This window comes from Muntiacus reevesi, chromosome 18 (assembly GCF_963930625.1).
Source record: "Muntiacus reevesi chromosome 18, mMunRee1.1, whole genome shotgun sequence".
Lineage (NCBI taxonomy): Eukaryota > Metazoa > Chordata > Mammalia > Artiodactyla > Cervidae > Muntiacus > Muntiacus reevesi.
Window position 1 is genome coordinate 34,184,029 of NC_089266.1, and position 19,142 is coordinate 34,203,170.

At 46.6% G+C, this 19,142-nt stretch overlaps 1 protein-coding gene and 7 non-coding genes across 9 annotated transcripts; 7 read left to right on the top strand and 1 right to left on the bottom strand.

The window, feature by feature from the left end:
* The first annotated feature begins 696 nt into the window (after positions 1–696).
* Positions 697–770, top strand: TRNAI-AAU (transfer RNA isoleucine (anticodon AAU)). Its single transcript has one exon. It is a non-coding gene; the product is annotated as a tRNA-Ile (tRNA).
* Positions 771–1,562: 792 nt separating this feature from the next.
* TRNAS-AGA (transfer RNA serine (anticodon AGA)) lies at positions 1,563–1,644 on the top strand. Its single transcript has one exon. It is a non-coding gene; the product is annotated as a tRNA-Ser (tRNA).
* Positions 1,645–1,927: 283 nt separating this feature from the next.
* TRNAT-AGU (transfer RNA threonine (anticodon AGU)) lies at positions 1,928–2,001 on the top strand. The gene has a single exon. It is a non-coding gene; the product is annotated as a tRNA-Thr (tRNA).
* A 2,916-nt stretch (positions 2,002–4,917) lies between these two features.
* Positions 4,918–4,989, top strand: TRNAP-CGG (transfer RNA proline (anticodon CGG)). The gene has a single exon. It is a non-coding gene; the product is annotated as a tRNA-Pro (tRNA).
* A 589-nt stretch (positions 4,990–5,578) lies between these two features.
* On the top strand, positions 5,579–5,650 carry TRNAD-GUC (transfer RNA aspartic acid (anticodon GUC)). The gene has a single exon. It is a non-coding gene; the product is annotated as a tRNA-Asp (tRNA).
* A 398-nt stretch (positions 5,651–6,048) lies between these two features.
* TRNAG-UCC (transfer RNA glycine (anticodon UCC)) lies at positions 6,049–6,120 on the bottom strand. The gene has a single exon. It is a non-coding gene; the product is annotated as a tRNA-Gly (tRNA).
* Positions 6,121–6,701: 581 nt separating this feature from the next.
* TRNAW-CCA (transfer RNA tryptophan (anticodon CCA)) lies at positions 6,702–6,773 on the top strand. Its single transcript has one exon. It is a non-coding gene; the product is annotated as a tRNA-Trp (tRNA).
* A 6,798-nt stretch (positions 6,774–13,571) lies between these two features.
* Positions 13,572–18,717, top strand: AURKB (aurora kinase B). Of its 2 annotated transcripts, none has more exons than XM_065909770.1 (8): positions 13,572–13,648; positions 15,224–15,326; positions 15,437–15,491; positions 15,703–15,894; positions 16,190–16,328; positions 16,436–16,584; positions 17,244–17,418; positions 17,577–18,717. In XM_065909770.1, the coding sequence occupies exons 2-8, from the start codon at positions 15,299–15,301 to the stop codon at positions 17,748–17,750; spliced, it is 912 nt and encodes a 303-aa protein (XP_065765842.1). In that variant the 5' UTR covers positions 13,572–13,648; positions 15,224–15,298; the 3' UTR covers positions 17,751–18,717. The 2 variants fall into 2 exon arrangements, with proteins under 2 accessions (XP_065765842.1, XP_065765841.1); XM_065909769.1 differs by lacking the exon at positions 13,572–13,648 and adding an exon at positions 13,782–13,974.
* The last annotated feature ends 425 nt before the right edge of the window (positions 18,718–19,142 follow it).

The window sequence follows — 19,142 nt, forward strand, 5'->3', positions numbered from 1 at the left end:
GGAGAAAAACTGGTCCAATGAAGTTAGGCTGTGCACGGAGTCAATTAGGGAGAAGGATGCAGGTTAGACAGCATTTCCCTGATGACCTCGGTTAGCGAAGCTGGGCACGAAGTAGTAGTCAGGCCTAGAGTTGTTGCTGAGTTACAAGGTGGTTATGGAGAGGGAAGCACCGTGTGTTGGCGGGGCATGTGAGGAACCCCATGATGTGGGAACTCCAACAGGGGGTCAGTATTGTGGGTTGCATTTGGGCCATGCCTAAGGCAGATTCTTGATTAACACCTTGAGGCCGGCAGGAAGAACCTACAGAATTACGGGTTGCAGGAGTAGTTATTTGGAGATGCTCATGCATTTGATGTTCAGCCATTTCTTCCCTGGAAGCTGCTTGCTACATACAGAGGTAGAGCCTAGCCACGCCTCCAAGCGCTTTGCAGACCACGGTCCCTCATGTGCACTAGGAATCTGTTGTTGTTGTTATTGTTGTTTAAATATTATTTTATTAGTTGGAGGCCAATCACTTCACAACATTTCAGTGGGTTTTGTCATACATTGACATGAATCAGCCTAGGAATCTGTTTTAGTTCGTGTTTGGAAGGTCTCTGGAGCCTGCTACATAGCAAAAGTTTCGAGTATTTAAAAATGGGTTTGCCATACTTTAGTGATACATGTGATGATTCAAAGAACATCATTCTAGCAGCTGGCCGGTTAGCTCAGTTGGTTAGAGCGTGGTGCTAATAACGCCAAGGTCGCGGGTTCGATCCCCGTACGGGCCAGACGGGTTACTTTTGCTCACTCGTGTCCGACTGCGACCCTATGAACTGCAACACGCCAGGCTTCCCTATTGCTGACAATCTCCCGGAGTTTGAGGTTCGCGGATTCGGTGGACTACATTTACTATTTCCTATGCCTGCTGTTGGAGAAGGCAATGGCATCCACTCCAGTACTCTTGCCTGGAAAATCCCATGGACGGAGGAACCCGATAGGTTGCAGTCCATGGGGTCGCTAAGAGTCGGACACGACTGAGTGACTTCACTTTCATTTTTCACTTTCATGCATTGGGGAAGGAAATGGCAACCCACTCCAGTATTCTTGCCTGGAGAAACCCAGGGACGGGGGAGCCTGGTGGGCTGCCGTCTATGGGGTCACACAGAGTCGGACACGACTGACGTGACTTAGCAGCAGCAGCCGCATACCTGCTGTTATTCGGGAGTTTGTACCTGGAACTAGTTACCTTCCCAAATCACGAATGACACCGAACCCACTCCTTTTCAAAACAAAACTGCCCACTCAGGTTAGGGCTTGGGAAGGAGCTCCGCCGAGCTCAGGGTAGCTTCCACGTATGCTCTTACCTGAGAGAAAGCTGTTCCAGACGGGCGAGAGAATGGAAGAGCATCTCGGGAAAATGGGGCGGGGCCACCAATGTAAAGTCAATCACAATCTATTTTTTGGTGTTCTTGCTGAGCAGTCTCCTAGCCGGGGAAAGCATAAAATTACAAAAGGGATAGAGTGTGTGCGGAACTTGGGGACTAAGAAAGGGTGAGAGTGAGAAGTGCCCTGGTGTATGTGTAGTCGTGGCCGAGTGGTTAAGGCGATGGACTAGAAATCCATTGGGGTCTCCCCGCGCAGGTTCGAATCCTGCCGACTACGTACTCATCTTCTTTTCGGACGCGCTCTACAATTACCTGCCTTTTGTCCTAGACCTCTACAGGGATTGATTGATCCGGTAGGGGCCACAGACACCCTCCAACCACGTCCTTCTTGCTAAGGTTGAAGTCTTTAATTTGCTTCTTTCAATATCGCCGGCAGCTCTTGAATGGATGTTTGATGTCAAACAATGATTTATCAAAATTAAATTTAGAGAAGTGAATTGTGAACAGGATCCCAGTGGTAAACTTGTGTATATGCCTTCAGAGAAACTCTATGTACCTTTGGCGCCGTGGCTTAGTTGGTTAAAGCGCCTGTCTAGTAAACAGGAGATCCTGGGTTCGAATCCCAGCGGTGCCTTTCGGAAGTAAGAATGAGCTTGTTTTCTTATCCTAATGAATTAATCAACTGCTTTTAGATCGGAAGACCCAAGGTTACCATTTCTGCTCTCTGAGCGCCCTTATCGACGTTTGAGAGAAGCTGCTCGCTCAGTTAGACTGCTCCAAAACCTTCCGCAGTGACCAGGGCGGAAACCCAATGCAGGCCTGCACCTTCCTTTGCCCAGAGGACGCCACACTGCCCTGGTGCTGGTGAACCAGCCCTGGCAGCCATCCCACAGCCTTGACATCTTTCTCTACCCCGGGACATCCCTAGAACCTGAGTCAGTTTGTTTTGCTTGGTTCTTCATTAAAGTTCTTTTGGCTTTGAGGCCTCAGAATTATATGTGTGTATATATTATATATATAGTTGACTTAAAAAATTGAGAGGTCTATCTTCTTATGTGCGCGTCCTGTATCAGGCCCTTCAAATGTAACAATCTTCATAAGCTGGCAGTGGGTTAGGAATTAACAGAAGATAACAGCTAGTATGGAGCACTCTGGTTCCCACAAGAAGGACTGAAAGGGCTGGGACCCTGTGGACAGAATGGAAGTAGAAGAAAGCATATCTGGTGGGGTCTCCAGGGAGCCTGGGGTGGCAGAGCAGCCATTTCTGGAGCACTGGAGCCAAGCTTGGAGAGCAGAAGTAAATGCTGCAGAGGAGGCAAGAAGTAGGATCCGTGCGCAGTTGACTGGGCCCGAACCTTCTTGGAAGTTAGGCAGAAAGGTCTAGACACCATCCTTGGCCTGGGAAGCACTGCCAGATGTCTGAGCACAAATTTGGCTTGAAGGACTTGCTATATAGAGATGACAGGTCAAGTAAGTGAAGCAGCACCACCAGGACTAGATTTGTGCCAGCTGCACGCTGTGCATAACCAGATGAATAAGGCAGACCTCTTTTCTCATAGGAAGGAGGATGAAGTCACAGCACAGTGCCCCAAGGGCAGGGACTGGGCACTGGGATAAGGTGGAGAAAAGAAGTGGCACCTCATTGGGCCTGACTGTGAAGATTGATCAGGGGAGGCTTTCTGGAGGAGGTGAGTCTTAGACTCTTTTAAAAGACCATGTGGAAATTTGCCTGTGTTCTATTAAACACCTTTGTTCTGTAACACCTTTGTCCAATATCCTGGGAATACAGCAGAGAAAAATAAACACAACAATAATGTTTTTAAAATTAAATGATGTGATATGCTAGGCAGCTGCTACATAGAAGAATAACACAAGGGATCAGATACTATGGGGGGTAGGGGACCTCCAGGAGGACAGGATTCAGTTATAGAAGTGTCAAAGACTTGTACCAATGCAGCTATAGGAGACATGAAGAGGAGGGGATGAATTCGAGACATGTTTAGTATAAAAAACACACTAGGACTCAGTAACTGATGGGAAGTGGAGCCCAAGGAAAAGGGAGAAGAAGGTCAGGATGTTGTCTTCTCAAATCCATAACTTCTCAAATTCACCAAGAATATCTTTTCCACCCTTTCTCTTTCAAACCATCCATGAGGTAAGGGCCCAAAGTTATAGCTTAGAACTCAGTGTTTCCCTGTAAAGTTTTGACTCCTGTTAAAATGTAAAATATTTGCACCAAAGTTGAAATGACATCAGTTGTTTACACCTTAGTTCTTGGATTCTAAAAGTGAGGTTCATAGATACTGTATGGATTTTTCTAGAAAAGGAGGCCTTCATCGTGTTCTATAAGGGCTTTAGGCTTTGGCCTCTGTGCCAATTAAGTGCCTGACAGTAGATAAGAAAGAGATGACTAGAGACTTGGGGAAGGCTGGTGCCCAGGACTGGGGAGACAGAAAATGGAAAAGGCTAGAGGGAGGGTGATGCCTTGCAGCACTCCTCACCCATCTGGAAGGCCTGGGAGGCTGACAGGAAAGGATGGGGTGTTCTCTGCTGCCCTACCCCACTGTCCCGCCAGGGATGCCTGAGAAGGAAAAAACAAAGAGCTGAACTCTTCACTCAAGTTCCCACCCCACCCCACCCCGCCCCCGCCCCCGCCCCCGCCCTCCACCGAAGTATCGGTGAGTAGGACTTTAAGAAGGGGCTGGTCCCACAAACCATAAGACCGGCCTGTGAAGCAAGATGGTTCAGGCCAGAGATGCTACGAGGGGGTCGAGTTCAGGGGCAGATCAGAACCCTTCTGGGAAGACACTCAGGAGCAGGAACTGAGCTGGCAAGAAATTGACACCACCAGGTCCTGCCTGGATGGACTCTTGGCGGCCCCTAAGTAAGAGCAGGCCAAGTGTATTAAAACCTTAGAAGTTCGCGCTTTGGAAAGCCGATTTCCCCAACCCGACCTCGCCAGTCGTTCATCTCAATGACTCCCCTTTCGTTGGGTCTTCTTGGCCCCAGGAATTATTCCCTCGCCTGGACACTACCCTGCGGTCTGGGGAGATTGTGGGCTCTCGCAGTGTCGGTCGCTCCAGACGCAGGGACCGAAAGAGGGACTGGTGTTCTCAGAGAGATTCAGGACTCATTAATTGCCCCCAGAAAGGCAATTCTACCGCTAGTCTTCAAAACTCTGCGCAGAGGGCTGAGTCCAAGGACGAAGCAGGTAGAAGCAGGAAGAGTCGAGACCCCGGATTACGGAGTGGCACCTGGACAATGATCCTAGGAAGCAGGTTACTCTGGTGCTCGAGGCAGTCCTGGAAGGCTGCTTGTGGGCGAGGCCGAGACCACTCCCTCCCACTTCCCCGACGTTATTTCCTGGGAAGAGTCGAAGCTCGCGGTCAAGAGCAGAGAGAGAATCCAAGACTCCTGCTCCACTGTGTTCTGCGTCGGGGCTGGTGGTCCCCGGGTGCGCACCAAGATCAGGGCACCGAGAATCACAGCCCTGGGACCGCAGAAAGCCTGGGACGACCTCTAAAGTCGTCCACCGTCGGCTTTGCGCGTCGGCTCGTTGGTCTAGGGGTATGATTCTCGCTTCGGGTGCGAGAGGTCCCGGGTTCAAATCCCGGACGAGCCCGACCTCGTGTTTTTTGCGGAAGCCAGAACGCCCCAATGTGATTGTCATTTGAAATGGCGCTGAGGCTGGGTTGGAAAGAGATAGGAGTGAACTGAGCACTTCAAAGTGTGCAGGCAGGTCTTTTGTTCTGAGTGGACACTCGGGGGTCAGGAAGGGGCGCACAGTGTCGGGAAGAGGGAAGTCACTTCCGAACTTGGGCAAGCACTCGCTTTCTGCTCCCCCACACCCTGCTTGGTGCCACCCCTCGACCGCCAGAGCCTGGTTGCGTTTTAATTGATGTCAGTCAGCTTGTAGTAGTGGATGACAGGTAGTGAAACGGGTTGGGACCTATTCAGTTATGTCTGGGAGAGACCAAGGACTGGCAGAATTCAGGTCTCTGCAGCCTTGGAGTTCTGTGTCTCGGTAACACCTGCACGTTCTCGCCCTTCTGGGGACTCTCACTTAGTTATCATCTAGAATGTGCATGGTATTAGGTCAGCATGTCTTAGTGGACGGAAGGACAACATCCCCACCCAGGAACTTCGCCCTTGGTATGCTGAGCTCGGTAAGATATAGATCAAGGATTTGAAGCAAGTTTGTTGCAGCTCATTCCTCGTTAGTATAGTGGTGAGTATCCCCGCCTGTCACGCGGGAGACCGGGGTTCGATTCCCCGACGGGGAGGAGCAAGTAACATATTTTGTTTGTTCTTTCTAGGTTTTTTACACCTGTTAGAATCCTACTGTTTATTTCTGAAGTACCTGTCCCGAGTCATGGGATGGAGATAAAAAGAAGACTGGAAGAAAAAGAAAAGCAGAAGAAGAGAAATGATTTGTCCTGACTCAAACTCACATTCTAAATTTCAAGTTAATGTTTTATTTCAAGTAACTTTCATTTTAAGTGTGCGGCTAAATTAATACGTTTATGAGCTATTATCCTCACTGTTCAGTAAGCTTATTAGATCCGTTTAGTTGACGATAATTTAAAAAACACAAGAAGGGAGACAGAAGATAACTGCACCAGTGTAATTCATGACGGATCTTTGAAAAAAAAAAAAAAAAGAATGAAAAAGGAAACTAGCTTGCGTTGGCCGGGAATCGAACCCGGGTCAACTGCTTGGAAGGCAGCTATGCTCACCACTATACCACCAACGCTGCATACTCTGTTAAGATTCCCGCAATTCCTTAATAGTTAGATCTACAGGGTCCTGATTTCAGTGATCCAAGACTGAGACTGAATTAGGACTTAGGCGAGGAAAGGACAAAAGCGACGAGAACACAGAAATAATGGGTGTGGTGTACGAAGCGCCCACGTGTGAGCGGCGCTTGGCTCCGGGCACCGCCAATGCGCTGCACTCACCACGTTAGAGACTGTGTGATTATACCCTGATAGAAACCAAAGTCAAGAGAGGCCAAGTGAAGGAGGCGCAGCAGTTGTGCACCGACACTTCATTAGCCCCGGAAACTCCAGAAATAAATCTCAAACACATGAAATCGTTTCTCTGTTGAGTAACCTAAAAGTGCACCGAAGTTAAAGAATTGAGCTTTAAACCAAGTGCCACTAAACACGACTTGTCGGGAGGATGGTTAATCCCGCAGTGAGCGCGGGTGCAGCCCACTGGCCTCTCCAAGAACCAAGATGACAAAGACCGGGGTGGGACCTAAGAATAAAACCCCGCCCATTAATGATGACGATGCATCTGTTCAGGAGATCCGTCAAAACGCGGCCTCGGGAAGGCCTCGTGGCGCAACGGTAGCGCGTCTGACTCCAGATCAGAAGGTTGCGTGTTCAAATCACGTCGGGGTCACAGCGTTATTTTCGGTGTGATAAGCTTTTCAACTAAGATTTCTTTTTCGGAAAAGAAAAAAAAAAAAAGAGCATCGTGTTATTATATGGAAAAATATGGAAACTTAAGTGTTTCTGTAATTTTTTTCCCCTAAAGCATCTAAGTTTTCTCCTAAAATACAAATTTTGAAACTTTTATTTTCATCTTACCATTTCCTTCAAATCAACCAATTAAAATAGTGATACCTTTAATCTCATAGTTATTTTAGATATCTTAACACAGAAACTGTTTATCAATTGTTCACCAATTCTTGTTCAGAAAATATATTTTGGAGCAATAAACGTTTTTTATCGAAAAAAAGTAGCAATAACGAATAATTTTAAAGTAATAATGATTGTTCATAGTCCTCTTAAAGGAGTGATTTAATTTTTAGCAGTTTAAGTTCCACTTGCCAGTGGTCATAATTTTGTACTCCATTATTTTCACTTATCATTGTTGTAGGAATAGAATTCTATTGTCTTTATAATTATTATTTTAAAGACCATCTGAATTCAAGGACAATGCTGTAAGTCATTAAACAATTCTGAAGTTAGACATTCTGGATATCTTGTTATCTGCGGTTTTGTTTTTTCTCATTATCTAAAATGTTACCATGTACATTCTTTTTTTTTTTTTTTTGCCTCTGCTGAATTTGGTCTACAACATGAATTTATGAAACACCAGTTTCAGAGTTCAAAGAGTTCCTTAACTGAACAGCTAACTGTACTGCTGTCCAACAGGTTGTTAATGTTTCAACTAAAAGCGATTTTTCTTTTTTCTTTCATTTTCTCTTTTTTTAAAACATCAAGTATATTTCAATTATCATGTTCTTGTATTTGGTTCATTATTTTTAATGGTTTTAATCATCTCTGATGTTCTCTCCATGAAGTAGAACATAGGGTATTAAAAAAAGTATTTTGTATTTAATTTGTAGGAATCAAGACCAGCCCCAAGAAAAAGAAATGCAAAAAAGGAAAATGGCTGTCTGAGGAGGCCTTACAAATAGCTGTGAAAAGAAGAGAAGCAAAAAGAAAAGGAGAAAAGAAAAGATATACACATTTGAATGCAGAGTTCCAAAGAATAGCAAGGAGAGATAAGAAAGCCTTCCTCAGGGATCAATGCAAAGAAATAGAGGAAAACAATAGAATGGGAAAGACTAGAGATCTCTTCAAGAAAATTAGAGATACCAAGGGAACATTTCATGCAAAGATGGGCTCAATAAAGGACAGAAATGGTAAGGACCTAACAGAACCAGAAGATATTAAGAAGAGGTGGCAAGAATACACATAATAACTGTACGAAAAAGATCTTCACAGATAATCACGATGATGTGATCATTCACCTAGAGCCAGACATCCTGGAATGTAAAGTCAGGTGGGCCTTAGGAAGCATCACTACGAACAAAGCTAGTGGAGGTGATGGAATTCCAGTTGAGCTATTTCAAATCCTGAAAGATGATGCTGTGAAAGTGCTGCACTCAATATGGCAGCAAATCTGGAAAACTCAGCAGTGGCCACAGGACTGGAAAAAGTCAGTTTTCATTCCAATCTCAAAGAAAGGCAACGCCAAAGAATGCTCAAACTACCGCACAGTTGCACTCATCTCACATGCTAGTAAAGTAATGCTCAAAACTCTCCAAGCCAGGCTTCAGCAATACGTGAACCGTGAATTTCCAGATGTTCAAGCTGGTTTTAGAAAAGGCAGAGGAACCAGAGTTCAAATTGCCAACATCCTTTGGATTATCGAAAAAGCAGGAGAGTTCCAGAAAAACATCTATTTCTGCTTTATTGACTATGCCAAAACCTTTGACTGTGTGGATCACAATAAACTGTGGAAAATTCTGAAAGAGATGGGAATACCAGACCACCTGACCTGCCTCTTGAGAAGCCTGTATGCAGGTCAGGAAGCAACAGTTAGAACTGGACATGGGACAACAGACTGGTTCCAAATAGGAAAAGGAGTACATCAGGGCTGTATATTGTTACCCTGCTTATTGAACTTATATGCAGAGTATGTCATGCGAAAGTGATGGGACCGGATGCCATGTTCTTAGTTTTCCGGTCCCATCACTTCGTGGCAAATAGATGGGGAAATAGTGGAAACAGTGGCTGACTTTATTTTTCTGGGCTCCAAAATTACTGCAGATGGTGATTGCAGCAATGAAATTAAAAGACGCTTACTCCTTGGAAGGAAAGATATGATCAACCTAGACAGCATGTTAAAAAGGAGAGACTTTACTTTGCCGACAAAGGTCCGTCTAGTCAAGCCTATGGTTTTCCCAGTGGTCATGTATGGATGTGAGAGTTGGACTATAAAGAAAGCTGAGCACCGAAGAAGTGATGCTTTTGAACTGTGGTGTTGGAGATGGTGTTGGAGAAGACTCTTGAGAGTCCCTTGGACTGCAAGGAGATCCAACCAGTCCATCCTAAAGAAGATCAGTCCTGGGTGTTCACTGGAAGGACTGATGTTGAAGCTGAAACTCCAATACTTGGGCCACCTGATGCGAAGAGCTGACTCATTTGAAAGACCCTGATGCTGGGAAAGATTGAGGGCAGGAGGAGAAAGGGACGACAGAGGATGAGATGGTTGGATGGCATCACCGACCCGATGGACATGGGTTTGGGTGGACTCTGGGAGTTGATGATGGACAGGGAGACCTGGCATGCTGCGGTTCATGGGGTTGCAAAGAGTCGGACACGACTGAGCAACTGAACTGAAATGAACTGAACAAATATACTCCAGACTTCACTGCGGTCTTTATAAGTCCAGCGCTACCTGTATTTTTGCTGCTTCTGGTATACTGGGGGAAAAAACAAAGAAATTTCGGCTATCCAATCCATTGGCTTCGTTTTTCCCAGTGGGGAATTTCTTCTTTGACATCGCTTTCCTTTGTTACTGTAACAGGCTTGGGCTGCAGAAGAGGAATGTAGGCCTTTTCCACAACACACAAAACAGACACCCACTCAGCCTGCAATCTGCGCCTCGCTCTCCTCTCTTTTCCTTGATCCCAGGACTACCTTCTGTCAGAGGGTGTGTCACGTGTACCAAGATAGAGGCTGACAATCCACCAGCCTTTGTTGCAGTACCCAAATGTGCTCTATTTGAGAACTGCTGATGATTTAGCACCAGGAGAGCTCAGGAACTCTGGCCACCTAATACTGAAAAAGGGTGAGGCTGGCAGTCGGGAGTCCTGCACCTGCCTTAGTGTCTGCATAAACCAGGGCACCTTTAAGGAGATACAAAATGGTAATTTTCTCATTCTCTTTCCTTCTACATTAAAACAGCGTTTTTATTGGAGTATAGTTGATTTATAATATTGTGTTAGTCTCTGCGGAACAGCAAAGTGAGTCAGTTATGCATATACATATATTCACTCTTTATTATTATTATTATTATTCTTTTGCTTCCCTTGTGGCTCAGCTGGTAAAGAATCCTCCAGAAATGAGGGAGACATTGGTTCGATCCCTGGGTTGGGAAGATCCCCTGGCAAAGGGAAAGTCTTCCCACTCCATGATTCTGTCCTGGAGAATTCCATGGACTGTATAGTCCATGGGGTCGCAAAGAGTCAGACACAACTGAGTAACTTTCACTCACTTTTTTTAGATTCTTTTTCCATATATAAGGGTCAATACAGAGCATTGAATAGAGTTCCTTGTGCTATACAACATATCTTTATTAATTATCTATTTTATATATAGTAGCATACATATGTCAATCACAATTTCCCAGTTTATCCCTCTCCCCTTCACAACCATAAATTTGTTTTCTACATCTGTGACTCTTTCTGTTTTGTAAATAAATTCATTTGTATCACTTTTTTTAGATTCCACATATAAGCGGTATCATGCAATATTTTTTATTGCTGCACTTCTTTTTTTTTTTTTTTTTTTGCCACACAGCATGGCTTGCAGGACTTCATTCTGTCCCTGACCAGGGTTTGAACCTAGGACAAGGGCAGTGAAAGAGCCAAATTGGAACCACTAGACCTCTAGGGAAGGAACTGAGAGATTTACTTTTAATTAGCCTGTGTCTGTGTTGATTTTATCATGTTCATGCATATTTAAAAGTCAGGAATCTTCCCTGGTGGTACAGTGGATAAGGATCCCCCTCTATCAATGCAGGGGACAGGGATTCAATCCCTATTCCAGGAAGATTTCACATACCACAGAACAACTAAGCCCCTACACCACAACTACTGAGCGTGGGCACTAGAGCCCGCTGTGGTACAACTACTGAAGCTGGTGGGCCTAGAGCTTGTTCTCCATAACAAGAGAAGCAACCATAATGAGAAATCCGCACACAGCCAAGAAGAGGACCCTGGCTCACCCCAATTAGAGAAAGCGGTGCGCAGCAACAAAGACCAAGTGCAACCAAAAAATAAATAAAAATCAGTACATCAACAGAATGGGTAAATTTCAAAAATGTTTAATGAGAAAAGTCAGACACCAGAGAATATATTCTGTATGGTCCTGTTTGCATAGGTCAAGACAGGCAAAACCAGTCTGTGAGGGAGACTGGATGTTGAGTCTGCCTCATCAGAGAGAACAGAGCACCATTCTGGATGGGGCTGGACTGGACTGGAGGTAGATTGGTGGTACTCAGTGTGGTCCACAGGCTGGTGCCACTTCATGAAATGTTCCTTTCAGGTTCAGGATGAGTAGAGAATTTGAGAGTTAAGTATTTAAAAGGCTCTACAGCATTTGGCAGGGTACTTTTATAAATACTGTGCTGTGCTGTACTTAGTCATATCCAACTCTTTGCTACCCCATGAACTGTAGCCCGTAGGGCTCTTCTGTCCATGGGGGATTCTCCAGGCAAGAATACTGAAGTGAGTTACCATTATAAATACTAGTTATAACCAAAAAATATGTAGTCTTGTAATTTTTATATTTTTTATACTTATTATTTTTCAAGGAATTCATTTTTAGTGTATGTTGTAAAAGTATCCATTTGTGATAGATTGAAAATACTTAAAACTGGTTCTTCCCTACCGATCATTTGAGAAGCACTGGGGTAAATAACAGAGATTCTGTTCACTAACTTGAACAGGCAGCTGATGGTTGCCTAGCTGCCAGGACAGATAGGTTTTGTTTTGCTTTGTTTTTTATGAATAATGCAAATCTCGATTTTATGCTGGCCCATCAACTATTTCTGAAAGGCCAAATGTCTTCTGATATAATGCGCAAGTGGGAATATAAAGACTCCAGTGGCAGAGAAATTGTATGGGGATCCACCAGGCATATCCTACCCATGCACAAGGTCCCTGACAGGTTCTAGAAAAGTCTCCTTTCACTAGATTATGAGGGATAAAGTATACTGCAAGTGATAGGATTTTTCTAAAGCTCTTCATTAGCTAGTCACTTTATGCCACATATGTTGTTAAAGGCACTGAAATTGAAATAGAATCCCTGATTCTGGGAAGTGGTGTTGAGCTGACCCTGAATGAAAACAGCATCACATTTCCAGAAGCAAAATGCTTTTTTCACTGGTGGCCATATTCATCAAATCTCTAGAGATACATCATGCACAGATTTACAACTTTAAAGAAATCATGGGCTCCCAACAATAAAATTGTAAGCAACTGTGGCACCCTCCAGTTTCTACCAGTGTGGTCCCTAGCTGCTTTAACTGTAGGGGCTGGAAGACAAAGTTACTTTATCAGCCACCTTTGCAGTAGTCATGTGATAGGGAAGCCCGACACAGTTTTAGCCCAGGAGAAATCTACTGAGAACTTTCTTTTTTGGCCCCAACGTGTGACTTCTGGGGATCTTAGTTCCCCCACCAGGGTTTAACCCTGGCCCTCCACAGTGAGAGCATCGAGTCCTAACCACTGGACCACCAAGGAATTCCTATACTGGGGACTTTTAGAAAGGCTTCTGCTTTTTCTGTTAAAAGAAAGAGACAGTTGGCATTCATCTTGAAGTCGGAAGGGGAATGTTAAGAGAATCACAGAAGAGGTCAGTCCAGACCTCTAACATTGTTCAGTTCCTGAGTCAGCTACCTACTTTCTGATTTATTGTGGAAGAGAACATAGATGTCTGTTGTATGTGCCATTGTTAGCTGAGTTTTCTGTTACTTGCAGCCAAAAGCGTTGTGAACTGATCTAGAAACCCATTTGGATTTATTTAATTTACATCGGGTTGAATCATATGAAATTGGTGTTTTCTGTAGGTCAGAATGATTGTCAGTTTCGCATCATTCAACCCAAATAACTACTAACACTCTAGATCTGTAGATGCGTATCGGTTAGTATGCTTATGACAGCAAATACCAAAACTCGTAACTTAGTGCATTAGGGAAGGAGACGGATTGGCTCATGGAAGAAAACCTAGTTGCTTTTGTTAGCCTGCCAGGCTCCTCTGTTCATGGGATTTCCCAGGAAAGAATACTGGAGCCGGTTGCCATTTCTTGCTCCAGGGGATCCCACCGACAGGGAGTCGAACTCGCGTGTCCTGCTTTGGCAGGCGGATTCTCCATCGCTGAGCTACCAGGGAAGTCCAGTTCATATATACCCAAGAATAAATTCCAGATTATATTGATGACTTAAATTTTAAAAACAAAACACCAATAAGACTATTTGAGGCTTGAGGAAAACTCTTCCTAAGCTAAAACCCTGGTTGCCCCTGGCTCTCATTCTGCTTTCTCCATTGGGCCCCTGGAGCTACGTCATGGGACATTTAGCCAATGAGAATTGGGCATGGGCAGCAGTGTCAACCAATGGGACCCGGGCGGGAGATTTGAAAGGACCTCGGCGGGGGTGAGGGGGCGCGGCGACAGATTCAGTTGTTGCCAGCGGCCAAGGCACCACGGGTTTCTTTCGGGATTCTTGCTCCGGGAAAGGCCAGGTGATCCGGCAGGTTGGTTGCTCTAGGGTGGAGAAAGGGGTCCTGGAAGGAATGAGGCTGGTAGCAGGGTGGAGGCGGAGAGGCGAGTGCTGGGATGCGCTCTGATGAAGCCAGCTTTTGGACTTGCGCCCTTTCACCAACTCCTCCCCTCCCCCACCACCCCGCTTCGGCAAACACTTCCGGCTAGATCGATCAGACCCCTCACTTCTCTCTCTTTTTTTTTTCTTTTTTTGCTTCTCACGGCTGTGTTTCTCTTCTCTGCCCAGTTCCCTCCCCCTTTCCCTCTACGGATGGCCCAGAAGGAGAACGCCTACCCCTGGCCCTGTGGCCGGCCGACGGTAAGGGCTTTCTCACTTCCCCTCTCCCAGAGGCGACCAGCATGGCGACTTCCTGCTTGCAGATTCGAGATCCTGCAGAGGGCGATCCTCTTAGCACTTTTCTCCTAGCTTTGCACCAGCGCATGGGCCCCAGTCAGGTCATTTGTAGCCACATCCTATCCGGTGCTACCAGTTTGAATTTGACCAGCCTGTGAGGACCTCTGCAGAGCTAAGCCTACTTGTCACATACAAATGGCGTCTGGGACTGAGCAGGCAGGGTCTGGCCTGTTAGGCCATGAATCTCAACTGTTGTCCTGAAAAAATAGGCTAGGCAGGAAATAGATATAGTGTATTTATTTATTTATTTTTTTGATATAGGGTATTTAGATGAGTTTATAAGTTTAAAAGGTCCAAGAGAAGTCTTACTTAAGAATTTGGATTTTAATAACTGGTATGACATATGCATCTAAAAGGTTTTATTTTCCAGTGAATCTACCCCCTGATTTGAAATACTAGCATTATTGTATATATTAAATTCCCACTTATATGTGGATCTATTTCTGGACTCCATTTTGTTCAGCTTGCTTATTTGTAAATCCTAAATTCGCTGTTTATGAACAAGTCTGTAGGAGCACTGAGGCTCTTTCTCTCTTGGTTAAAGAAGAAAGAAGGGGCCCAACATGAGCTTTGTTCTCTATTGGTGGGGCTTGAGTATCCTGGAGGGTCTCTCTATCCCCTTGTCCATCAGCTCCCTCCCTGGTGAAGCTCTGAATGGGGAGGCTGAATGAGATGACACTGTCATGTCTACACCAATCACTCCCAAAAGAAAGTGGTGTATATTACTCACAAGTGGAAAGTGACAAGTGCTCCAGGACCATTAGAATAACCTTCAGTGTCCCTAAAGCCTGTTGTTGCAAAGGGGTAAATACTGAGATTTGCTGAACACTCAAGGCCCCAAAGGATTTTATCTGAGCCTTAACAGACTGAGCTTAGGGGACTGTGAGAATACCTCTGTTCTGAAGCTCCTTGAATTGTAGGTGTTCATTACCCCAGCCTCTACTGCCCTCTGGGGTAGGGGGCTGGGTAAATGAGTGGTGTCCTGGACAAGACTGAGTAGCAAAATTATGGTTTCACTGTTCCTCTTTGAACTGGGGATGGGGTGGGGTAGGTGGGTGGCTTTATAGCAAGCCCTGAAATGCTGCTTGTAGCGCATTCCAACCCGGTCACCGGGATAAAGGCACCCTCAGAGCTCCCCTCTGGTCCTTCTCAGGCTCAGCCTGGCCTGAACACCCTGCCCCAGAGAGTCCTCCGGAAGGATCCTGTCACCCCTTCAGCGCTTGTCCTCATGAGTCGTTCCAATGCCCAGCCCACAGGTAAACTAGCACAAAGGGAGGGGATTGACCTGAGGGAACTAGGGTCTGCAGAGGGTGGGTGGGGATGAAAATATCAAAGGATGGCCTCAAATTCCCTGTTCTTTCCTTAGCTGCCCCTGGTCAGAAGGTGGTGGAGAACAGCAGTGGGACCCCCAACATCCCGAAGTAAGCTCCCTAAGCTTTGGGGTGGCAACAGAGGGGGTGGGACAAAGGCAGGAGGAGGAGGGATGCAGGCGAGAAAGCCTGATCAATCCTCAGTTCCCCTGGAAGAGAAGCAGGACTGCAGGCAGGAGGGGTGGAGGTGCAGGGAGAAGGCAAACACCTCAGAGGACCGACTAACCACTGCTCAGCTGCTCCACCACTGCTTCCCAAACAGGCGTTCCTTCACAATCGATGACTTTGAGATTGGGCGTCCTCTGGGCAAAGGCAAGTTTGGAAATGTGTACTTGGCTCGGGAGAAGAAAAGCCATTTCATCGTGGCGCTCAAAGTCCTCTTCAAGTCTCAGATTGAGAAGGAGGGTGTGGAGCACCAGCTGCGTAGAGAGATCGAAATCCAAGCCCATCTGCAGTATGCTCAACGTCCCCTGAGCCAGAGCCCCCTGCCGCCCCAACCCCACTCTTCCTCCAACCCCACCACATCTGGACTGTCTTCTCTGCAGCTGTGGCCACGCAGCCCCAATGAGCTCTCAATCCCAGCCAGAGCCTTGAATCCAGAAAATCACCTCCATTCCCCACTTAGGACTGCTACCTGGCTTCCCCTACCTGGCCCAGACCTGACCCAGTTTGCCCCAATGCGACCTGTCATCTTTCCCATTTCCTTAGGCCAGAATGCAGCCTGACGCCTCCTCTGTCTCCTCTCCCAGACATCCCAACATCTTGCGTCTCTACAACTATTTCTACGACCGGCGAAGGATCTACTTGATTCTGGAGTATGCCCCCCGAGGGGAGCTCTACAAGGAGCTGCAGAAGAGCCGAACTTTTGACGAGCAGCGAACAGCCACGGTCGGGGCGGGTGGGCACCTGGGGCACTGGCAGGGGCCTAGAGGCTGGGGGGACACCGTTTGCAGCCAGGTCAGTCCCTGTCTGACTGTCTGTCATTGGCCCCCCAGATCATGGAGGAGCTGGCAGATGCTCTGACGTACTGCCATGCGAAGAAGGTGATTCACAGAGACATCAAGCCAGAGAACCTGCTCTTGGGGCTCCGGGGAGAGCTGAAGATTGCTGACTTCGGCTGGTCGGTGCATGCCCCCTCCCTGAGGTATGGTGGGCCAGGAGGCCAACCCTGGGTATGAAGCCACTCAAAATAAAACCCCTCCAGATCTTGTTACCCAGAGACATTTTGGGTTCTCATGTAAATATATAGACACAGCAATATCTACAAAAATAGGAGACTCTGGGAGTTCCCTCCTGGTCCAGTGGTTAGGACTCCAGCTTTCATTGCAGGGGGCCCAGGTTCAATGCAACCTTAGTTCCCTGGTCAAGGGAACTAAGATCCTGCAAACCATGCAGTGTGACCAAAAACAAAAATAGGAGACTCAGTTTTGTCACCCAGATTTCTCACTTGAAACATTGGGGCCTTCTTGCCATATCACTGAGAATACTCCTACATCATTTTTAATGGCTTCATAGTATTGCACAGTAGAGATGTAACGTGATTGAGCAACATGCGGTTGATGGACATCTGAAATTTTTCCTTTAATTCTAAGGTGAATGTTGCCCTCATATCTGATTTAAGGTATGGCCCTCAGTGTGGAAATACAGAGGCAGTGTGTTAGCCCCACTCCTACCCCAAAGACCCCATCAGAGCCTGGTTGGAAGACCCCTGGCACATCCTGGGGTCTGGGCTCCCTGTCAGGCTGCAGGGAAAGGAGGGAAAGTCTGGATCTGAGATCCCTGCCCATTCACCCCACCCCCCAGGAGGAAGACAATGTGCGGCACTCTGGACTACCTGCCCCCAGAGATGATTGAGGGGCGCACGCACAATGAGAAGGTGGACCTGTGGTGCATCGGTGTGCTCTGCTACGAGCTGCTGGTGGGAAACCCACCCTTTGAGAGTGCTTCCCACAATGAGACGTACCGGCGCATTGTCAAGGTGGGAGGCTGGCCCATGGGGTCTAGCTGGAGTTTGTGCCAGCTCAGGGGCTGGGGCGGGGAGTGGGCACACTGTTGCTGTTGATGTTAAACCCTGCTAATAGAGTGGGAAGTGGAGGCAAAAGCAGCCAGGATGAAGCCCTTCTGTCCTTCTTGCAGGTGGACCTAAAGTTCCCTCCTTCTGTGCCCATGGGAGCCCAGGACCTCATCTCCAAGCTGCTCAAGCATAACCCCTCAGAACGCCTGCCACTGGCCCAGGTCTCAGCCCACCCTTGGGTCCGGGCCCACTCTCGCAGGGTACTGCCTCCCTCCGCCCCTCAGTCTGTCCCCTGAAATGTCCGTCATTTTCTCAGTTGTGTCTGTCTGTATATGTGTAGTTAGGAGGAGGGGGGGGTCCCCAGCCTGTTTCTGCATCTGTCTTCCACCTCCTCTTTATTTAATAAAGGCTGAAGCTTTTTGTACTGATGAGTGTAGATGTTTACAGGTGGAGACTGCTATGGAGGGAAGTCATCACCTGTGGGGAGGAGGCAAGGGAGTTGCCCGTGCGGGGCACTGGGGTGGGCACTGCATCACCACCCCTGGCAGCACCCCTCAGCACTGAAAGCAACCTCTCAGCTCTAACCCCATCTGGTCAGCTCCCAACCATCCCACTTCCACATCTTTTCTTTCCCCTGCTCTGGCTCCCAGACCTGGGGATGCTGAGGACCTCGGCTCCACCTTGCTATGCCTACACACCAGCCATTACCAGCCGTCTCCATCCACCTTCTCTTATTACTCCCTCTTAGTTGACCTCTAATCTTTCTCTTTCCTGGGTCAGTCTTGCTCACCCAGGAGCAATTAAAGTTGTCTTTTTTGTTTGTTTTTCTTCTCTGGTGAGGATTTAGCACAGGAGTAAATAGAAGCTGATGGTGTCTTGTTCCTGACCTGAGGTTTCACTGCTATGTATGATGCTTGCAATATGGTGCTCCCTGTAGGTTTTGTTGTTTTGTTTTGGCCACCCAGAGCAGCATTCAGGATCTTAAGTTTCTCTGACCAGGGGACAAACCCATTCCCCTTGCAGTGGAAGCTTGGAGTCCTAACCACTGGACTGTCAGGGAAATCTCTTGCTGTAGGTTTTTGATACATGTCTTTTATCAGGTTAAGGAAGACCTGGGCTCTTCCTAGTTCATTAAAGGTTTGGTGTTTTTTGAAGCATAAACAGGTGTTAAGTTTCACCTAATGCTTTTTCTGCATGTGTTTATTATTTGTACTTTTAAGCCATGTGGTGAAGAACATCAATAAAGTTTCTTTTTTTTTTTAAGTTTCTTATTTTTATTTCATCTCAGATATTCATGCTATATTCAATTTCTAGGGCTACCGTAACAAATTACCACAAACCTGGGTGGTTTTAAACAGCAGAAATGGATTCTCTGACAGTTCTAGAGGCCAGAAGTCCATGATCAAGGTGTCAGTAGCATCACCCTCCCATATACGCCTCTAGGGAAAAATCCTGCCTTGCCTTTTCCATCTTCATGTGACTCCAGGCACTTCATGGCTTGTGGCTACATCACTCCAAGCTCTGCTTCTGTCTTCACACAGCCTTCCTGTCTTCGCTTTTCTCTCCTCTGTATCTTAAAAGAACACTAGCAATTTGATTTATGGCTCACCTAGATAATCCAGGATAATGTTATCTCACAATCCTTAATTATATCTGCAAAGACCCTTTCCCCAAAAAACACTGCATTC